Source organism: Paramormyrops kingsleyae, chromosome 16 (assembly GCF_048594095.1).
Source record: "Paramormyrops kingsleyae isolate MSU_618 chromosome 16, PKINGS_0.4, whole genome shotgun sequence".
Taxonomy (NCBI): domain Eukaryota; kingdom Metazoa; phylum Chordata; class Actinopteri; order Osteoglossiformes; family Mormyridae; genus Paramormyrops; species Paramormyrops kingsleyae.
Window position 1 is genome coordinate 9,098,215 of NC_132812.1, and position 22,165 is coordinate 9,120,379.

Genomic DNA, 22,165 nt, shown 5'->3' on the forward strand with positions numbered 1-22,165 from the left:
TGAGTACTGACCGGAGCTCAGACGTGGGATAGAGCACGCGTCGCCCAGCACTTTCTCGGGACTCACGTGCTGGTCTCCTGCCAGGACTGAAACGGGCTCCCCAGTCCGTGTGTGAAGGTGGGTGATGATGGCATGTCCGAGTGTGAATAGCTTTGCAGTGTCTGTGTATTTATTCAATTATTATTGGGATTTCTCATTGCATGTGAATAACAATAATAATAGTATCAATTTGCATTTTCTATGTTTGCATCTTTTACCGTCTTTTATATATATATATATCACTTGAATTTGCAGCAGTATTCTTGTTTATGATATATGATATTATTTGATATCACTTGTGATACAAGATTAATTTGCATTGCCTTTGATCCAGTATCTTGGTATTGATTGTAATGCAAGCTTATTTTGTATTACTTGTAATAAAGTGTTTTTGAGTGAACCTAAGTGTGCCTGTTTTTTCCTTCGAGAGCCCTATATGCCCTTCACATCATTTTAAAACATTTTGCCGTCACGAACAGGACTTGAGGGGAAAAAGATATAGGACTAAGGAACAAACGTGTTTAGGAGAAAGATAGCAGCACCCGAGCCTGAAGTGCTCCCTGAGTGGGATGAGATGCAGTTTGCTGCATTAGCCCAGGAGATAAGGAAGGGTGGAGGGCCTGTTGATTTTTGGACTGTCGCGTTGAGAAAAGCCGAGCCTCAGCAGGTGTTGACATGCCTTAGAAAGGCTCTGGTGACTGCAAAGGATCCTGTGCTGCTCTACAGAAGCGCTTATGGATCGTGTTGGCTGCGTACAGAATGCAGTATGAGCACACAGACCAAGCTGAGAGGGAGAAAGAAAGACAGACGAAAGAGTTGACTGAGACGTTCGGTCGGATGACCCTAGCACAGGGTCAGGTGGATATGTTGCATCAACATCTGCAACAGGTAATGGGGGTTGCAGAGCGGGCTGCGATGCATGTAGCAAAAGCTAATGCCTGGAAAAAGCAGATTCTGTGTCCAAGAAAAATAAGAGCGTTTGTAGCTACTGCAACTGCTGCTAATTGGGATCCCGAGCGGTGGGATGGAAATATCTGGGACACAGATCATAATGATGTTGATTACATCTGGGACTCAGGAGGGGGATGGACAATTTAAATTCAGAGGTACAGTGACAGTGTGACCGGTATTGGTGGGGAAGGTGAAATTGAAGAAATACCGAATGTGCAGATGGTAGCAGGAGATATCTGAAACAATAATATACTCCCTTTGAAAAACAACTTCTGGCATGTAATTGGGCATTATTAGAAATGGAACAGATGACAATAGGACACGATGTCCTACTCTGACCTAGGATTCATATTATGATTGTTATTTGTATACTGATTCTTGGTCAGTAGCGAATGGTATGGCTGTTTGGATGCCTACGTGGAGAAATCAAAATTGGAAAATTAGGACCAAGGAAGTTTGGGGTAAAGAATTAAGGTATGTGGGTTCAACAATAAGACGACCCACCTAAACCTGCAGAAGTTATAGCTATGGGACAAGATAACAGCGTGGATGTTATGGAGCCAGGCGCCAAAGTTGGCGAGATATCCCAGTTAATAAATGTTAGTTATGAGAAAACTAATGTGCATGCGAGTTCTTCTTTATGTGTATAGGATGGTTCTGGTGGTGGGTGTGGCCGACGCTGCTGGCGATGTTCGGCTATGCTGCAGTCCCAGCGACCGAGTTGGAACACATTTCCACCTTCAAGCTTAGGTGGAAAAACTGCACCGAGACCCGGCAGCAGGGATGTACTGGCCATCGGGACTACCGGGAGATTCCCGGTGGGCCGCGGTCTTTGTGGGCCGGTGGGTTAGGCATTTAGTTTTTAAATTATTTATAATCGTAATTCTGTTTGGAAGTTTATTGTTGTATAGTTGAAATCCCATGTTTGTGTCTTTCTAATTGGCCGCATAAAGCTGATGCGAACTGCGAGACTGACTGCTGAACTTACGATCAGCACACGTGACGTATTCGCTGAGCATTGGCCAATCAAAATCAAGTTCAAGTTTTTGAGCAGGTGCTGAGCAAGCAACTGCAGCGATTAGCCAAGTGAGCCGATGCCGTGTACTCTGTGTGCGACGATAGTGAACATGATAAAACACAAAATATCAAAACGTAAAGGAGGAGCCGAGAAGTTGAGAGAGAAAAAAAGACAAGAACATGAATCAGGTCTGGTGGGTAGGCAGACACTCGATCTTTGAGTGCCTTATGTGTAAGTAGAACTTTTGAAGTCACTTCTGAACCTAACAGGAAACCAGTGCAGGGAACTATGAGCAGGGGTTAGTAGCTTATTTACAAATCTTGTTTCCATGGAAACATTCAATAACAAAATTTTCACGAATTTTTATCTCATATTCAAAAAAGGCAAAAATGGCAGTTGATTGGCCTGATGTTCAGTTGATGTCCAGTTGCATAAAATGGAGTCCCAAGTTCTGGCAGAAAGATACCTACTGAGACTGACATTGTATGACACGGAGAACCATCATTCTGTCTCAGGTTAGTTTATGGTGTACATTGATTTTTCCATATTGTAAGATTTCTAAAAATCTTCTCATTTTACCTTTGTATTGTATTTGTACTGCCTTACAAAGGCAAGACAGTAACTATGCTGACACCAAAACTGAGAAAAAAGGCTTCAATGGGCTGTTTTGACTATCCAGCCCTATGTGTAGTAGGCAGGTAAATGCTACTGTTTTCTTCAAAACTGAGCATAGCTGAATTTGCACTTAAGACAGTGGTTCTCAAACTTCTTGTCTGGAGATCCTTAAAAAATGATAAAATTCTCCCCCAAGAAAATTCACCATTGTGGGTACTCGATGGCGAGATGTGCCAAACAGACAGGCAGCACTAGCCTACAATACCTAAGATACTCAACACTTTTATTGTTCTCTACTATTGTAGTTGCTGGTAACCTTTGGCAAAAAAAAAATATTGTTAACCTGATTCATTTTGGATTACTACTTTTTAGAACTCAACTCCAAAAAAGATTTAATATATTAATAAATTCCGTTTGTTTATAAATCTGTAACTATGACTAGCTGTGACTCATTCTTGACAAATATGCCTGGAAATCAATAAAAGATTAATGAATGTTTACAGAAACAGCAGGCAGCTTCAACGTCGATAAATATGGTTAACAAATATTGTCAGTCAAATGTTACTTCTATTTTCGTCCTCCAGATGGCTGCATGGATCTGTTGGTCCCCACTGAAACCATATCAGCACGGGTCACCAACCTTCAGGAGGCGGCCCTGACAATCCACAGCGTCGTCTCCCTGGCCCGCAGCCTCCCGTATTTGCACTGCCGTGTCATGGGCGACCCCTACAGGATGAGGCAGGTTTATCCCTCCTTTCTCCAAGTGGACATCCTGCCCCCTAATTACACACCCCCAGAAAGAAACACAAGCCCGCAGTTCCCTCATGCCACCCCCATGGATGTGACCTCAGAGGGTATCACGACCTCCCCCTCAGACTGGATGCAGTGTGACGGCTCATTTGTGCCACACTGCAGTGCCCCCTCAGGCGGAGAGTGGACCACCGTGAACTTCGGTGACCAGACCTGCTTCAGGTTCTTTGCCCCAGTCAGCTACACGGAGAATTATGCTGATATTGTGGGGAGATGCACGCTCACCGACTACACGGCCTATGGAGACTGCCTGTTCTCTGTGGTGGTGGACCTGCTCACCAAGGAGGAAGGTACTTAATTTTCAAGTGAACGGAGAGAAAAATACCAGATGATGCCAAAGACTTCCTGTGGAGAAAAACAAACATAATTAATAGGAGGAAATGAAAAGAAGAATCTCAAAATGCTTTTTCTTCAGTTTTCAATGATCAAAAAAGATATTACAAGAGACTTTTGCCACTCTAAGTGAACTAACATTTTAAAATGTTTACATTTCAGTATGTCCTCATAAGGCCTCTGTTCATACCCTGCCACCAACTTTTCTACAGCAAAACAGTAGTTTTGGTCAATAGCTAGTAACAAAATAAAGCTTGTTTTACTATTGACTTTTGTGCATTTTGTGCAATTAGCTTTAATTTATAACAAACATAATCTATCAGTGGTTTAAAGAGCCGTTGTACTGTACTTTGCTACATGTATCAAATTTAGTATATTTTATCATAAGCAAAAGATTATTTTAAAGATAATTCTCATGCTAACTTAAACAAGTCTAAGTATCATTTTGGGTCAATCATTGAGGGATTTAAAAACAATAATAGTAAAACCAACATTTAGATACATTTACATATACATCAATCTTCCATACCACTTACGCGGTACAGGGTCTTAGTGAACATTTAGATTTTTTTTCTTATTCATCTGGTTCTTCTGTAACGTGCCATCTTCATTTAAAAAAAGAGGACAAGAATTACAGGAACTGACAGCACAAATTTAGTTTACAAAGAGATGAAATTCACGAAAGCCATAAGAATTATTTGTTAGTAAACAATACCAATGTACATTAAATTACATCATATTTAATGACAATTCAAGCTTCTTTAGACTGGGCCTTAAACACGGTCTTAAACGCTGGAAGCGTTTCCCACTGTGGATTAAACACTTTCTGTGAAATTATATAATGAAAAAAAAACCAAAGTCTTCTCAAAACATACATATGCATACATTTTACATTAGTGTTGAGGTTTTTCTTTTCCTTCAAGTGTGGAATGGTAGTGACCTATCAACTGAAACTTTTGTAGTGAAAACCTAAGGAATGTTCAGGCTATCCTCACATGCAGAGTACAGCAAATGTGTTTTCAAGCGACATTTCTTCTTATATTCTAGAAGATTATTTTCAGTGTATCTTAGTATAGTGCCACCATAACTATTAATAATTATACTGGTTATGTTATGCTCTTTAGAGTCTGATTTAAACTGTCTGCATGATAATACTGCAATGCATGTTTCTAAAGTATACTGGTAGTGGGCAGAATGTAAACGCCAATGGAATATCAATTAGAGAGGTGCCAGACTTATGTGCAACTTAAACATAACGGGGTGAAACAGCACGGGACGTCATTAGGGTCCCACCTGTGGTACCTGTGGTACAGCAGCCATCCTTTCTGGCAGTCCATTACACATCTTGGAGCTGAGTAAAAGAGCAAGATCGTGGGCTGCCCCTATCACATCTGAACCTTAAGCCCACAAAACTGTACTTTGTGGTCGCACAGAGCTTCTGGACAAGATGACTGTCCTCAAAGAGGACGGCACCCTCACAGCAGAAAAGAGGATTGCGATGGTTTGTTTACGTACACGTACAGTAAGATTGTGCGTCTCCACCCACTTTGCGTCTAAGTGGAACTGAAGGATCAAAGTCCTTGAGCGTTCCTCCATTGCGTAGCAGAGCATTGGCCTACAGCTTGACTACCAAGATCTAACGGGCTGCATAGTAACAAGACCTCGGCATCCACTGTATGACGACCGGCTTTCGGTGAAGCTTAAACCATGACAAACACTGACCACAATCCAGGGGGCCCCGTTTAATACATGGTCCAGCCAGACTCACAGAACGTTGGGCAGGTAGAGTGAGCAGAGGAGCACGTTCTGACCCAGGGCCGGGAAACGGCGGAAAGCTTCCCAGGCGTCGGAGAAGATATTGTACTTAAGGAAGACCCTGTGCTCCAGACTGGTTGGCAGGCCCACGTCACGGCTCATGATGTAGATGCCGTCGTTGTGAAGCGTGCACGTGAGGTTCAGGCCCGACTTGGAGGTGTTTTCCTTCAAGCAGAGCCACTCGCCTGTGGTCACATTGTAGGACTGCACAGTCAGCATGTCCTCCGTCTGGCTGACCCGCCGTCGGTCTGGCCCCAGCTCGTGGGTATACCCCTCTACCAGATAAATGGTATCTTCCACGGAGAGCATCTGCTGCTTGCGTACGTGGGCAGGGCAGGAGCGGAACACGGTCCAGTTGTCAGAGACAGGGCAGTACCGCAGCACGTTTGTGTTCCTGTCTATGGGAGAGAGAGGGAGAACGCTGATCTAGGCTGACACACATCAAGCCTTTGCCAAGACAAACCGCCAGCTTTGTCAGTTAATTATAGAAACGCTAGTTAAACTGCAGGGCAGATCTGTCCCCAGGTGCAGTCTGGAAAAGAATGATAGAATAAGAAAACATGGAACTGCTGTCAGCCATGAAACGCAAATCCTTCCTTCCTTTAGTCTTTAGTTCTAGGTTGCTTGGGCATACAGGGGCATCAGAAGGGCAGGGATAGGGGCAGATTCAGGGGGCCCAGCACTTCACAGGGGTCCTTGAATACATAAAATTACACGTAAAAGTGGGCAGGGGGGGCCCATGGTGACATTGTGTCAGGAGAGCCTAGAATTTTTAGGTACACCCCCGGTTATTATTATGTCTTACGAAAGCTGACCAAGCAAACTTGACCCAGCAATACCTCTTTTTCTCATTTCTTAATATTTTGCTTTTAAGGCCTCTACTGCAAAGCACATACCAACCTCTGGCTGTGTAGCCACCCATGACATAGATTCTGTCCTGACACTCGCAGGCCAAGAACTCTGCCAGAGGGTTAGGCAAGGAGGAAACGCAGGTCCACCAGTCCTGTTCGGGACTGTAGCACTCCACAGTCCCCAAAGTCTGCCCCCCCACGGCATACAGCTTCCCGTTGACTGCTAGCAGCTTGAAATTGGACCTGAGAACAGCATCGAAAGGCAACACATCCATACTCTCATACAACACTTCACATAGAGTTATTCACTTAGGAGACTCCTTTCTCCACTTGTTTTGCAATTTACGCCCAACTCGGTTGAACTGCTAGAAATATCTCCAGACACTATTCCAGTTTCCCAGCCACAGTAAGTTATTGGTTCTGGGTTCACTGTACAGGATGCTGTGCCATTATGTCAATTTAACTATTACACCTGCAAACTAAACATAACTATTAACACGCTTAAGGGATTTGCAGAATGCATTAAGTTCAATTTATATGCAGACTGTTAGTGGAGAGAAATGAGTTGACAATGGGAGAGGATCTTTTAATAAACGTGGTGTTAATCAGAATCCACTCTCAAAGGTTTTTGGCTATTAAGGGATTTGCATATTGGTATTGTGATATTGATTTAATACAGCAGTTTCACAAACAAGATGCTAATATTAAGTGACTTTGTCTAACTACAACACTATTGCCTGATTTTACTCTATTTTGTCAATTTCAAAGCTGAGCTCCTGCATCTCCACCCAAAGCGGTATTTTGTTTATGAATGAACGTGAATTTATGAATGAATGTTATAGTAAGTCAATGATTCAGCTACCCATTCATAAAGGTTTAATCTGATGTCAAATGCCTACCACCTCCTAGGACTTGCATACAAGTTCCTGCTCACCCTGTCCATCACTCAAGTTGCCTGTGAACGTACATTTTCTTTGCTGAAGTTCATTAAAACCAGACTTAGATCCAAGCTGTCACAGGAACATTTGGAAGCCTTCATGTTGATGGCAACAGAGAGGGACATCCTCTTCTCTCTGGACTCTGATGTGATCATTGACAAAGTTGCAGAGAAAAGTGAGCTGTTTACTAAGCTTCTTCTGTAGGCCCTTGTAGAGGTTGAAATATATTTGCCTCAAGCACCTCTTGAAATATATTTACAGCTGACCCTAAGCATCAGTATGTTTCACTAGAATAACAACCATACATCAATTAAGACCTTTCATTATTTACAATAAAACCTGATAAAACAATTAGCATTTTCTTATTTATTTTTCAATTCATTTTAATAGTAAATAAATTGTATTTATATTCTAATCAGCCATTTTACATGTATATTGAGGATAATGGAAACTGAATTAATACATATAGATACATACAGTGTGTGTGTGTGTGTGTGTGTGTGAACGTGGTGGGCCGGTGTGGATGATGTCCAGGGCTGGTTTTATGTCCCAGTCCAACCCTGCCCGGCAGCAGGACAACTTCACATGTTCAGCCAACCAACCCTGCTTCATCGTTGAACTACCCCCTGTGAACAGGAGCGAGATGTACTTCTGCAGGGAGTGCTATAGGAGAAAGAAGATTCCCATCCTCGTGTCTACCGGAGTGCCCCTTCAAGTGGGTGTGGGGGTGTGACTTAACTCGATGGATGAATTGGACTGAATGTACTATGACTGGAGGTCGATGGATATGGGTTTTTCAATAGCCGATGCCGATATTTAGGAGTCAGGGTCAGGCGACGGCCGATATATGCTGCCGATTATTTTTGCCCGATAATTGGACGTTTTCCCCTCTATTTGCATGGTAAAATATCACACTAATAATGACAAAGGATACACAAAATTTCTCAACTTAGCATTTATTGAATACTGACTTGTGTAAATTTAAATATACACTTAAATAACAAAAACACAATACAACTTGTAAACAATAAAAGTTATAAACAATAAAAATAGCAGCATCAGAATCTCTTTTACTGCACAATATACCAGCAAACTCCACATTTCTGAGGGAAGGAAAATTTGTAAACAATACAAAAAGGAAAGAGCATGTTATCTTCAGTTTTAATCCCAATTCCAGTCCCTGAGTCTTCCTCGCCCCACCCATCCCTCACAGCCATCAGACAGCAATTACTAAAACAGAAGAAAAAATGCAAGGTTAGCATTTTTATTATAGCGCCTTCATCTTCAATTCATTCTACAATTCCAGTATTCCATGCACATTAAAACAATGACACTAATACATTTTGAAAGAAAATAAAAAGACTAGTAACTAAGTGCATCATGGCATGATGAGTGTACAAGGCCGAAAACCTTTCACTAACACGTCTGGTGGTTGAGTCATGCCAACTGGATTTCTCTCTGAAAGGTAGAAACGTTTCACTGCTCATCCATGCCAATGATTTTTGAGTGAACCTAAGTGTGCCTGTTTGTTCTATATCCCCCTCACATCATCTTAAAACACACGTGGGTGTGAATAAATGTGTGTGTGTGTGTGTGTGAAATGAAGTGTGTGCAATTAAAAACTGTGGTGCATTAAAAGTGAGGGAGTGGTCAGGGCACGAGCTCCCCACCACTGGCAGACGGCGGAATCCTGCGTGTCCCACCCTATTCCAAAGAAATATATATATATATATATATATATATGGTGTATCAGGACTAGATGGTCAGTATGGATACCGAAGGTACATTAAAATTGTGTGAGCAGGCAAGGCATGTCACCCCACCGCTGGCAGACGGTATGCTTGGGATGTATTTCTCATATTGGTGAATCATGGCCAAGAGACAGAATGTATTAAGACGAACTCACAGGTGGCCCCGCAACTGGCCACGTCGCCCATGTAGCATAGAATTAAAGAAATTTGTTGAATGTCCCCCTGTCACTGTGATGATTTGGGAGATAGTAATTGTCCGACTTCACTACTCACGATTTGGTGGAGTATCTCCAACTCCACCTAGCAGACATACATATGAGGTGATTTAGGTATGGATTGATTCTGATCGTGTGTCGAATAATCATCCTGAGATTCAGATACGTCGTCCATGATTCACCTACAATATTATTGTATTAAGGTTAAACTGCATAAGTATGTTTTTTGTTCCTTACTAATTACTTATATAACTTGTTTTTCAGAAATGACTTGTTTCTCATGAATGGAGTATCCTTATCTTGTTTGAAAGAATCCTTGTTCTGGGATGCTTACCCTGTTCAATGATGCTTACCATGTTCTTCTGGGTTTCTGACGGGCTTTCTGAGGACAAGGAAAGGTGTGGCTCAATATATTTTGCACACCACTGGTCGGTGTATGAGACACCTGCCTCGTCTTCACAGAGAAGAGAGTAATGCTCAAGGATATTTGTCTCATTATCTTTGATTGAAACCGCATCAAGTGTTCAGTATGTGTAGGACACTTACACCATCCTCAGGAGGAGGGGGGACGCATTGATTATGGGAACTTGTCATCATTTCAGATTGAAACTGCAAGCAGCATTACTCAGACAAAATTTCGAAATTTGAGAACACATTGCCTGAGTGAGCCTGGCCAGCTCGTCGCCTGCCCGCACGCAGCGCTAAAATTAGTATAAAGGAAGGGGGAGATCTGAGTACTGACCGGAGCTCAGACGTGGGATAGAGCACGCGTCGCCCAGCACTTTCTCGGGACTCACGTGCTGGTCTCCTGCCAGGACTGAAACGGGCTCCCCAGTCCGTGTGTGAAGGTGGGTGATGATGGCATGTCCGAGTGTGAATAGCTTTGCAGTGTCTGTGTATTTATTCAATTATTATTGGGATTTCTCATTGCATGTGAATAACAATAATAATAGTATCAATTTGCATTTTCTATGTTTGCATCTTTTACCGTCTTTTATATATATATATATCACTTGAATTTGCAGCAGTATTCTTGTTTATGATATATGATATTATTTGATATCACTTGTGATACAAGATTAATTTGCATTGCCTTTGATCCAGTATCTTGGTATTGATTGTAATGCAAGCTTATTTTGTATTACTTGTAATAAAGTGTTTTTGAGTGAACCTAAGTGTGCCTGTTTGTTCCTTCGAGAGCCCTATATGCCCTTCACATCATTTTAAAACATTTTGCCGTCACGAACAGGACTTGAGGGGAAAAAGATATAGGACTAAGGAACAAACGTGTTTAGGAGAAAGATAGCAGCACCCGAGCCTGAAGTGCTCCCTGAGTGGGATGAGATGCAGTTTGCTGCATTAGCCCAGGAGATAAGGAAGGGTGGAGGGCCTGTTGATTTTTGGACTGTCGCGTTGAGAAAAGCCGAGCCTCAGCAGGTGTTGACATGCCTTAGAAAGGCTCTAGTGACTGCAAAGGATCCTGTGCTGCTCTACAGAAGCGCTTATGGATCGTGTTGGCTGCGTACAGAATGCAGTATGAGCACACAGACCAAGCTGAGAGGGAGAAAGAAAGACAGACGAAAGAGTTGACTGAGACGTTCGGTCGGATGACCCTAGCACAGGGTCAGGTGGATATGTTGCATCAACATCTGCAACAGGTAATGGGGGTTGCAGAGCGGGCTGCGATGCATGTAGCAAAAGCTAATGCCTGGAAAAAGCAGATTCTGTGTCCAAGAAAAATAAGAGCGTTTGTAGTTACTGCAACTGCTGCTAATTGGGATCCCGAGCGGTGGGATGGAAATATCTGGGACACAGATCATAATGATGTTGATTACATCTGGGACTCAGGAGGGGGATGGACAATTTAAATTCAGAGGTACAGTGACAGTGTGACCGGTATTGGTGGGGAAGGTGAAATTGAAGAAATACCGAATGTACAGATGGTAGCAGGAGATATCTGAAACAATAATATACTCCCTTTGAAAAACAACTTCTGGCATGTAATTGGGCATTATTAGAAATGGAACAGATGACAATAGGACACGATGTCCTACTCTGACCTAGGATTCATATTATGATTGTTATTTGTATACTGATTCTTGGTCAGTAGCGAATGGTATGGCTGTTTGGATGCCTACGTGGAGAAATCAAAATTGGAAAATTAGGACCAAGGAAGTTTGGGGTAAAGAATTAAGGTATGTGGGTTCAACAATAAGACGACCCACCTAAACCTGCAGAAGTTATAGCTATGGGACAAGATAACAGCGTGGATGTTATGGAGCCAGGCGCCAAAGTTGGCGAGATATCCCAGTTAATAAATGTTAGTTATGAGAAAACTAATGTGCATGCGAGTTCTTCTTTATGTGTATAGGATGGTTCTGGTGGTAGGTGTGGCCGACGCTGCTGGCGATGTTCGGCTATGCTGCAGTCCCAGCGACCGAGTTGGAACACATTTCCACCTTCAAGCTTAGGTGGAAAAACTGCACCGAGACCCGGCAGCAGGGATGTACTGGCCATCGGGACTACCGGGAGATTCCCGGTGGGCCGCGGTCTTTGTGGGCCGGTGGGTTAGGCATTTAGTTTTTAAATTATTTATAATCGTAATTCTGTTTGGAAGTTCATTGTTGTATAGTTGAAGTCCCATGTTTGTGTCTTTCTAATTGGCCGCATAAAGCTGATGCGAACTGCGAGACTGACTGCTGAACTTACGATCAGCACATGTGACGTATTCGCTGAGCATTGGCCAATCAAAATCAAGTTGAAGTTTTTGAGCAGGTGCTGAGCAAGCAACTGCAGCGATTAGCCAAGTGAGCCGATGCCGTGTACTCTGTGTGCGACGATAGTGAACATGATAAAACACAAAATATCAAAACGTAAAGGAGGAGCCGAGAAGTTGAGAGAGAAAAAAAGACAAGCACTTGAGCTAGAGGCCACCAAATGTGTTCAAATAAATCTGTTATTTGCTGGAAGGCCGGCAAAACACTTAGGTGAAGATGTCAGCAGGGCGGCCCAGACTGCGGCCCAGGTGAGACGGACATTTAATAAACGTGGTGTTAATCAGAATCCACTCTCAAAGGTTTTTGGCTATTAAGGGATTTGCATATTGGTATTGTGATATTGATTTAATACAGCAGTTTCACGAACAAGATGCTAATATTAAGTGACTGTAACTACAACACTATTGCCTGATTTTACTCTATTTCGTCAATTTCAAAGCTGAGCTCCTGCATCTCCACCCAAACAAAGCGGTATTTTGTTTATGAATGAACGTGAATTTATGAATGAATGTTATAGTAAGTCAATGATTCAGCTACCCATTCATAAAGGTTTAATCTGATGTCAAATGCCTACCACCTCCTAGGACTTGCATACAAGTTCCTGCTCACCCTGTCCATCACTCAAGTTGCCTGTGAACGTACATTTTCTTTGCTGAAGTTCATTAAAACCAGACTTAGATCCAAGCTGTCACAGGAGCATTTGGAAGCCTTCATGTTGATGGCAACAGAGAGGGACATCCTCTTCTCTCTGGACTCTGATGTGATCATTGACAAAGTTGCAGAGAAAAGTGAGCTGTTTACTAAGCTTCTTCTGTAGGCCCTTGTAGAGGTTGAAATATATTTGCCTCAAGCACCTCTTGAAATATATTTACAGCTGACCCTAAGCATCAGTATGTTTCACTAGAATAACAACCATACATCAATTAAGACCTTTCATTATTTACAATAAAACCTGATAAAACAATTAGCATTTTCTTATTTATTTTTCAATTCATTTTAATAGTAAATAAATTGTATTTATATTCTAATCAGCCATTTTACATGTATATTGAGGATAATGGAAACTGAATTAATACATATAGATACATACAGTGTGTGTGTGTGTGTGTGTGTGTGTGTGTGAACGTGGTGGGCCGGTGTGGATGATGTCCAGGGCTGGTTTTATGTCCCAGTCCAACCCTGCCCGGCAGCAGGACAACTTCACATGTTCAGCCAACCAACCCTGCTTCATCGTTGAACTACCCCCTGTGAACAGGAGCGAGATGTACTTCTGCAGGGAGTGCTATAGGAGAAAGAAGATTCCCATCCTCGTGTCTACCGGAGTGCCCCTTCAAGTGGGTGTGGGGGTGTGACTTAACTCGATGGATGAATTGGACTGAATGTACTATGACTGGAGGTCGATGGATATGGGTTTTTCAATAGCCGATGCCGATATTTAGGAGTCAGGGTCAGGCGACGGCCGATATATGCTGCCGATTATTTTTGCCCGATAATTGGACGTTTTCCCCTCTATTTGCATGTTAAAATATCACACTAATAATGACAAAGGATACACAAAATTTCTCAACTTAGCATTTATTGAATACTGACTTGTGTAAATTTAAATATACACTTAAATAACAAAAACACAATACAACTTGTAAACAATAAAAGTTATAAACAATAAAAATAGCAGCATCAGAATCTCTTTTACTGCACAATATACCAGCAAACTCCACATTTCTGAGGGAAGGAAAATTTGTAAACAATACAAAAAGGAAAGAGCATGTTATCTTCAGTTTTAATCCCAATTCCAGTCCCTGAGTCTTCCTCGCCCCACCCATCCCTCACAGCCATCAGACAGCAATTACTAAAACAGAAGAAAAAATGCAAGGTTAGCATTTTTATTATAGCGCCTTCATCTTCAATTCATTCTACAATTCCAGTATTGCATGCACATTAAAACAATGACACTAATACATTTTGAAAGAAAATAAAAAGACTAGTAACTAAGTGCATCATGGCATGATGAGTGTACAAGGCCGAAAACCTTTCACTAACACGTCTGGTGGTTGAGTCATGCCAACTGGATTTCTCTCTGAAAGGTAGAAACGTTTCACTGCTCATCCATGCCAATGATTTTTGAGTGAACCTAAGTGTGCCTGTTTGTTCTATATCCCCCTCACATCATCTTAAAACACACGTGGGTGTGTATAAATGTGTGTGTGTGTGTGAAATGAAGAGTGTGCAATTAAAAACTGTGGTGCATTAAAAGTGAGGGAGTGGTAAGGGCACGAGCTCCCCACCGCTGGCAGACGGCGGAATCCTGCGCGCCCCACCCTATTCCCAAAAAAAAAAAAGATGGCCAGTATGGTAAGGTACATTAAATTTGGGTGAGCAGGCAAGGCATGTCACCCCACCGCTGGCAGATGTTAGTGGGGGATTTATGACCTGCCTCAACCATGTGCTGCTTTGGGAAAAAGCATCCATCAAGCAAAAAAACGGAGAAATACCGTTATGATTATCTTACAACAGGCAGTAAAGCACTGCTGAGCAGAATCACTGTTTAGATCTGAAAAAAACAAACATGCCTGACCCACAGCAGCACAACCCAGACACCCACCCAGCCCACCAGCAGCGGAGAGGGCCAGACCCTCCGGGACCATCTGCAACACCCCCCACATTGTGCGGGCCCAGAGAGAGAGGATGAAAGGGGCCCCCCTCAGATGTGTGTAAGGTGTGTATATGTGGGTGTGTATGAACTGAAGAGTGTGCAATTAAAAACTGTGATACATCAAAAAATGAGGGAGTGGTCAGGGCACGAGCTCCCCACCGCTGGCAGACGGCGGAATCCTGCGCGCCCCACCCTATTGCCAAAAAAAAAAAAAGATGGCCAGTTTGGTAAGGTACATTAAATTTGGGTGAGCAGGCAAGGCATGTCACCCCACCGCTGGCAGACGGTATGCTTGGGATGTATTTAATATATATATATTTTAATATAATCCCTCCACCACCCCCCCTCTGAGGAGGACTGCTTTATTTTTAATTTACATTGCAAAAAAAACACAAAGAAAAACAAGGAAAATAACAATAATAACAATGATAATAATAATGTGTGTGTCTGTGTGTACACACATCACCTGCGCGCCCCACCCTATTCCCAAAAAAAAAAAAAAGATGGCCAGTTTGGTAAGGTACATTAAATTTGGGTGAGCAGGCAAGGCATGTCACCCCACCGCTGGCAGACGGTATGCTTGGGATGTATTTAATATATATATATTTTAATATAATCCCTCCACCACCCCCCCTCTGAGGAGGACTGCTTTATTTTTAATTTACATTGCAAAAAAAACACAAAGAGAAACAAAAGGAAAATAACAATAATAATAACAATAACAATAATTATAATAATAATATGTGTACGTACACATCACCTGCGCGCCCCACCATATTCCCAAGAAGAAGAAAAAAAGATGGCCAGTATGGTAAGGTACATTAAATTTGGGTGAGCAGGCAAGACATGTCACCCCACCGCTGGCAGACGGTATGCTTGCGATGTATTTAATATATATATATTTTAATATAATCCCTCCACCACCCCCCCTCTTAGGAGGACTGCTTTATTTTTAATTTACATTGCAAAAAAAACACAAAGAGAAACAAACGGAAAATAACAATAATAATAATAATAATAATAATAACAATAATTATAATAATAATATGTGTACGTACACATCACCTGCGCGCCCCACCATATTCCCAAAAAAAAAAAAAGATGGCCAGTATGGTAAGGTACATTAAATTTGGGTGAGCAGGCAAGATATGTCACCCCACCGCTGGCAGACGGTATGCTTGCGATGTATTTAATATATATATATATATTTTAATATAATCCCTCCACCACCCCCCCTCTTAGGAGGACTGCTTTATTTTTAATTTACATTGCAAAAAAAACACAAAGAGAAACAAACGGAAAATAACAATAATAATAATAATAACAATAATTATAATAATAATATGTGTACGTACACATCACCTGCGCGCCCCACCCTATTCCCAAAAAAAAAAAAAAAGATGGCCAGTTTGGTAAGGTACATTAAATTTGGGTGAGCAGGCAAGACATGTCACCCCACCGCTGGCAGACGGTATGCTTGGGATGTATTTAATATATATATATATTTTTTTAAAATATAATCCCTCCACCACCCCCCCTCTGCGGAGGACTGCTTTATTTTTAATTTACGTTGCATAAAAAACACAAAAACAAACAAAAGGAAAATAACAATAATAATAACAATAATAATGTGTGTGTGTGTGTACACACACATGACCTGCACGCCCCACCCTATTCCCAAAAAAAAAGATGGGCAGTATGATAAGGTACATTAAAATTGGGTGAGCAGGCAAGGCATGTCACCCCACCGCTGGCAGACGGTATGCTTGCGATGTATTTAATATATATATATATATTTTAATATAATCCCTCCACCACCCCCCCTCTGAGGAGGACTGCTTTATTTTTTAATTTACATTGCAAAAAAAACACAAAGAGAAACAAACGGAAAATAACAATAATAATAATAATAACAATAATTATAATAATAATATGTGTACGTACACATCACCTGCGCGCCCCACCCTATTCCCAAAAAAAAAAGAAAGATGGCCAGTATGGTAAGGTACATTAAATTTGGGTGAGCAGGCAAGACATGTCACCCCACCGCTGGCAGACGGTATGCTTGCGATGTATTTAATATATATATATATATATTTTAATATAATCCCTCCACCACCCCCCCTCTTAGGAGGACTGCTTTATTTTTTAATTTACATTGCAAAAAAAACACAAAGAGAAACAAACGGAAAATAACAATAATAATAATAATAACAATAATTATAATAATAATATGTGTACGTACACATCACCTGCGCGCCCCCACCCTATTCCCAAAAAAAAAAAAGATGGCCAGTATGGTAAGGTACATTAAATTTGGGTGAGCAGGCAAGACATGTCACCCCACCGCTGGCAGACGGTATGCTTGCGATGTATTTAATATATATATATATATATATTTTAATATAATCCCTCCACCACCCCCCCTCTGCGGAGGACTGCTTTATTTTTAATTTACATTGCATAAAAAACACAAAAACAAACAAAAGGAAAATAACAATAATAATAACAATAATAATGTGTGTGTGTGTACACACACATGACCTGCACGCCCCACCCTATTCCCAAAAAAAAAGATGGGCAGTATGATAAGGTACATTAAAATTGGGTGAGCAGGTAAGGCATGTCACCCTACCGCTGGCAGACGGCAGAATCCTGCACGCCCCACCCTATTCCCAAAAAAAAAAAAAAGATGGCCAGTTTGGTAAGGTACATTAAATTTGGGTGAGCAGGCAAGGCATGTCACCCCACCGCTGGCAGACGGTATGCTTGCGATGTATTTAATATATATATATATATTTTAATATAATCCCTCCACCACCCCCCCTCTTAGGAGGACTGCTTTATTTTTAATTTACATTGCAAAAAAAACACAAAGAGAAACAAACGGAAAATAACAATAATAATAATAATAATAACAATAATTATAATAATAATATGTGTACGTACACATCACCTGCGCGCCCCACCCTATTCCCAAAAAAAAAAAAAAGATGGCCAGTTTGGTAAGGTACATTAAATTTGGGTGAGCAGGCAATATATGTCACCCCACCGCTGGCAGACGGTATGCTTGCGATGTATTTAATATATATATATATTTTTTTTTATATAATCCCTCCACCACCCCCCCTCTGCGGAGGACTGCTTTATTTTTAATTTACGTTGCATAAAAAACACAAAAAAACACAAAAACAAACAAAAGGAAAATAACAATAATAATAACAATAATTATAATAATAATAATGTGTGTGTGTACACACACATGACCTGCACGCCCCACCCTATTCCCCAAAAAAAAGATGGGCAGTGTGATAGGGTACATTAAAATTGGGTGAGCAGGTAAGGCATGTCACCCTACCGCTGGCAGACGGCAGAATCCTGCGCGCCCCACCCTATTCCCAAAAAAAAAAAAAAAAAAAAAGGTATATGGTGTATCGGGACAGCAGCGACACCCTCCCCCCCCACCCCGACCCCACAGCCAAAGCTGCCGGGAACCAAGCCAAGAGGGCCCTCAGTGCTCCGCAGAATGAAGGGCCCCGGCCACATGCCGAACCCGCAGAGGAGCATGCGAGGGAGCGCCGGGACAACAGCCCGAAGGAGTGCAACAGTAGTACTGAATTTCCTTTGTTATTTTGTTTGTGGGTCTTTCTACATGTCATTGTAGTATTAAAATAGGGATGTGGGAATTTGTTTTGTTTTTCAAATCTTACTAGTCTTTTGTCTTTCCGGTCTAAAAAATATTCTTTAGTTTTATGGAACGAATTATGGCAACCTCTCTCTTCACTCAGAGGTACGTGATGTCACATTTGTGAGAGCAGAAATTAATCCATCGGAGTAGAATAATGCGAGAGTATAAGACGGTGCAAATCTTGGATATGTGAGGCTTGATTAGCGAGTTAAGCATAGGTCAGGTCGACCCGCTCATCACTACTGCCCCAATAATTGCAGCTAATGGTTGTCTAGTTATGTTACGCATGATTCTCCTTATTTATAATTACTTAGATGCATTAACTTCTGCTCAAAAATAATATATAAGTTGAACAATGTGAAAGTATTAAAGTATGAGATGATGTCCAAATGTCAAATTTTAATATCATATAATTAATATTATATAAACCTTACTTCCGTGAAAAGTTATTAAAGCTAGAGACTTGTTTCGAGATACTAAGTCGAAATTCCGAGATAGTTATCTCGTTATTTCGAGATATTACGTCGAAATTTCGAGATAATATCTCGAAATTCCGACTTAAATTTTATATAATTTTTTTCCCCGGTGGCGGCGGAAACGGGATTCCATACAAACGACTATAAAGCAGCATTTCGAAAACCGATTTAAAATAAAAATAACGGGTAAAACACTTACCTTGGCTTCTGGGCAAACGAAATTTGTATTTCCCCCTACCTTGTTGGCCCATGTCACCTCTGGCTGAAGATGAGCTACGCCGTACCGACCTCTCTGGTGAAGCTGCATCTGCAGCGCTGGCTTTTTCCGTTGGATGTTTTTTTTTTTTTTTTTTTCCCTTTTATTCATTCGGATATTTTTCCCTTTGGATGTTTTTTTTTTTTTTAGATGTTGTTTTTTTTCTTTTTCTTCTTTGGATGTTGTTTTGCGGAAGAAAAGCCGTAGATCTGCATCGCTGGCTTTTTCCGTTGGATGTTTTTTTTTTTTTTTTTCTTTTATTCATTCGGATGTTTTTTCCCTTTGGATGTTTTTTTTTTTCCTTTCATTCATTCGGATGTATTTTCCCTTTGGATGTTTTTTTTTTTTTAGGTGTTTTTTTTTTTTCTTCTTTGGATGTTGTTTTGCGGAAGAAAAGCCGTAGATGTTAACGCTACCTGCAGGAAGCGCCAACTGAACGCAGTAGAACAGTTCCAAGCTCTTTTATAGTGAGCGTCTGCCCGATGTTTACGTAAGCAACGTTTAAAGTTCTAGAAGGTTGAGACTCACCTTTCATTGGTTTCCCAGCTTTGCTGTCAAAATATTGTTTGCTGATTGGTCGAAAATGTTAAAATACCCCCGAGCACTGTAAAAAACGACTCAAGTTCCCCAAATAACACGTTACACATAAAAAAATATTTTAACTTTATTAAACTATCATAAATCGTGGGTTTGTTCAAAAGGCATAAACCTATATGCTGCACCCCAATACAGCCAACAAGAGAACAGGTTGCCCAGAGTTTGCTCAGGTGCACCCCACAGCACGTCCTTAAAAGCACATCCAGCACAGATCACACTAGTGAATGACACAGCAAATCACAACAATAAAATAGAACCCTATGGGCAATCCCGCACCCAGACTACGGGTGCCACCTGGCGCAGTCTGCCTAATAATCAACCAAAGATATACATACAACAAAGAAAAAAACACAAACAAAAAAGAAAATAAAACTAGTCAGCTGCTCCCACTAAACACCGCTAACTAAGCCGGCTGGCTAGATAATACATGATACAACCTCGGATAAAAAATATTAAAGCAACACCAGGGAGGTTTACATCTAGATCCTTAAAATTATCGACCCGTAATTCCACCTTGAAAACCCCTAAAGAACAGCAGTTTACCCCGCAACTCAGTGCCCCATTCAAACCAAATAAGGCAGGTTTTTGGGATAACCTGTAGGTCAGCTGTTCAAACCCAGGTGTGAGGACTCTTCAGCCAATCAGTCCTCTAATTAGTAATCTAATTAGGGAGTTGCAGCGGAAACCCGCATATACATCGGCCCTTTGCGGATAAGATTGCCCACCCCTGAAATAAGCAAACAGAAGGGCTTCTACACTGCGAATTCAATATGCCCGCCAATGCGCCACGAAATCTATCAGGACCCTGGCTGCCTTTCCTGTGCCTTCTCCTTTTATCGCTGCCCTTCCATCGGAGCATGCGTAGCCATCTCACCCCGGCTACGCCTCCGGTCCTAACTGCAGTTCCTATACCTGCCTATAATTGACTGGCTACAATCCACCCCCCAAAATGAAGTCGATGACCCAACGATCACAGCTAAGAATTCTATCCCCAAACCACTAGTCTTCCTCCCCAAACGAACGATCATTCACTGAACATGGTAGCTTATATGGGTTGGTATGATGACCAGCGATGGACCTGCACCTCAGGGGGGGGCACAGCCTTCCCCATTATTCGAGGCCTACTTGTGGAGGCTTCATTGCACCCCTTCCACCAGCCCTGTCCCCGTAAAATCACAGACTCCTCATCCAATTCCATTTCTGTGGGCAATCCAGACTCGGCAGACATTACCGGAACATCTTCCCCTGGTCTAATAACACCCTGTGGTACTGGACACAACTCTGTTCGGTGAACTTGGCGGACAACCCCGTCCCGCCCCACTGGAGTTACAGAGTAAACCGCACCATGATCTCGGGGACACCGAACTACCTTATACAAACGGGCATCCCAATGGTCCTGTATTTTATCTCTACCTCAAACATGGTTCCGCAAACACACCAGCTGACCTTCATCCAACCCCTGATCATTAACCAACTCATTGTGTTTCCGATTTCGTCGTGTGGCTTGTTCCTCCAACCGACCCCTCACATGCTCTTGAACCACCCGCAAAGTTTCCTGATGGTTTTGTGCCCATTCCTCCAATGGTCCACCATCCTGACTGATCCTGGCAGGGCCCAGAAGATAGTCTACCGGCAATCGAGGTTCACAGCCAAACATTAAATAATAAGGTGTCATCCCAGTCATTTGGTGGGGTGTAGTATTGTAACCATATGTCAACTGGGGCCAACATTTCTTCTCTGCTGGAGGAAGTATGTGAAGCAAATTGTGCAAAGTACGATTGAATCTCTCACATTGCCCATTCCCCTGAGGATGGTATGGCATAGATCCACTTTTCTGAATCCTATACATTTTGCAAAGCTGTCTAATCAAATTATCTTCAAAATTCTGTCCCTGATCAGCGTGAATACGGCTAGGTGGACCAAAGCGATAAAACCACTGCTGAACTAGAACATGTGCCACTGTACTAGTCTTTTGGTTGGAGGTAGGTATAGCCTGGGAGAACTTCGTAAAGACATCCGTCAAAACCAAAACATATTCCTGACCATCACTTGCAGGTTCCAGGACAGTACAGTCCACTGCTAAAGTTTTGTGAGGTCGACTTGCTTGCAAGGTACCTAAATAGGCTTTAAGTTTTAGCTGCACCACCTTCCCTAAAACACACCGCTCGCAGTTCTGCCACCAGCGCTCCACTTGACTGGTCATACCCGGCCAGAAACACCTGCCTTTAAGGAGCTGCGGTGTCCTGTCTACACCTTAGTGACCATGATTATTGTGAACATTCTGTAGAATCTCTTCTCTTAAACACACCAGTAATACCAGCTGCAAGATTTCTTACCTACCCTCAGGTGGATAAATACGACGGTAAAGCACTCCATCCTTTT

At 41.9% G+C, this 22,165-nt stretch overlaps 2 protein-coding genes and 1 long non-coding RNA gene across 6 annotated transcripts; 1 reads left to right on the plus strand and 2 right to left on the minus strand.

The window, feature by feature from the left end:
* The first annotated feature begins 2,032 nt into the window (after nucleotides 1–2,032).
* Nucleotides 2,033–4,035, plus strand: LOC111837787 (uncharacterized). 4 transcript variants are annotated; one of them, XM_023800131.2, is made up of 3 exons: nucleotides 2,033–2,239; nucleotides 2,392–2,523; nucleotides 3,208–4,035. In XM_023800131.2, the coding sequence occupies exons 2-3, from the start codon at nucleotides 2,445–2,447 to the stop codon at nucleotides 3,729–3,731; spliced, it is 603 nt and encodes a 200-aa protein (XP_023655899.2). In that variant the 5' UTR covers nucleotides 2,033–2,239; nucleotides 2,392–2,444; the 3' UTR covers nucleotides 3,732–4,035. The 4 variants fall into 4 exon arrangements, with proteins under 4 accessions (XP_023655899.2, XP_072556637.1, XP_023655900.2 ...); XM_072700536.1 differs by having other exon boundaries at nucleotides 2,033–2,201; XM_023800132.2 differs by having other exon boundaries at nucleotides 2,033–2,196.
* Nucleotides 4,036–5,310: 1,275 nt separating this feature from the next.
* LOC140578786 (kelch-like protein 42) lies at nucleotides 5,311–6,793 on the minus strand. Its single transcript, XM_072700678.1, has 2 exons — nucleotides 6,482–6,793; nucleotides 5,311–5,979 (listed from the first exon to the last, which is right to left on the minus strand). The coding sequence occupies exons 1-2, from the start codon at nucleotides 6,705–6,707 to the stop codon at nucleotides 5,531–5,533; spliced, it is 675 nt and encodes a 224-aa protein (XP_072556779.1). The 5' UTR covers nucleotides 6,708–6,793; the 3' UTR covers nucleotides 5,311–5,530.
* Nucleotides 6,794–13,672: 6,879 nt separating this feature from the next.
* LOC140578819 (uncharacterized) lies at nucleotides 13,673–21,407 on the minus strand. The gene is made up of 2 exons (XR_011983090.1): nucleotides 17,311–21,407; nucleotides 13,673–17,018 (listed from the first exon to the last, which is right to left on the minus strand). It is a non-coding gene; the product is annotated as an uncharacterized lncRNA (long non-coding RNA).
* Nucleotides 21,408–22,165: the final 758 nt, after the last annotated feature.

Excerpts from the sequence above, each read along its gene's own strand:
- LOC111837787 (XM_023800131.2), top strand. The coding sequence starts at position 2,445 with ATGGAGTCCCAAGTTCTGGCAGAAAGATACCTACTGAGACTGACATTG. Across the intron at positions 2,524-3,207 it reads GAACCATCATTCTGTCTCAG|ATGGCTGCATGGATCTGTTG; the intron begins GTTAGTTTATGG and ends TTCGTCCTCCAG.
- LOC140578786 (XM_072700678.1), bottom strand. The coding sequence starts at position 6,707 with ATGGATGTGTTGCCTTTCGATGCTGTTCTCAGGTCCAATTTCAAGCTG. Across the intron at positions 5,980-6,481 it reads GGGTGGCTACACAGCCAGAG|ACAGGAACACAAACGTGCTG; the intron begins GTTGGTATGTGC and ends TCTCTCCCATAG.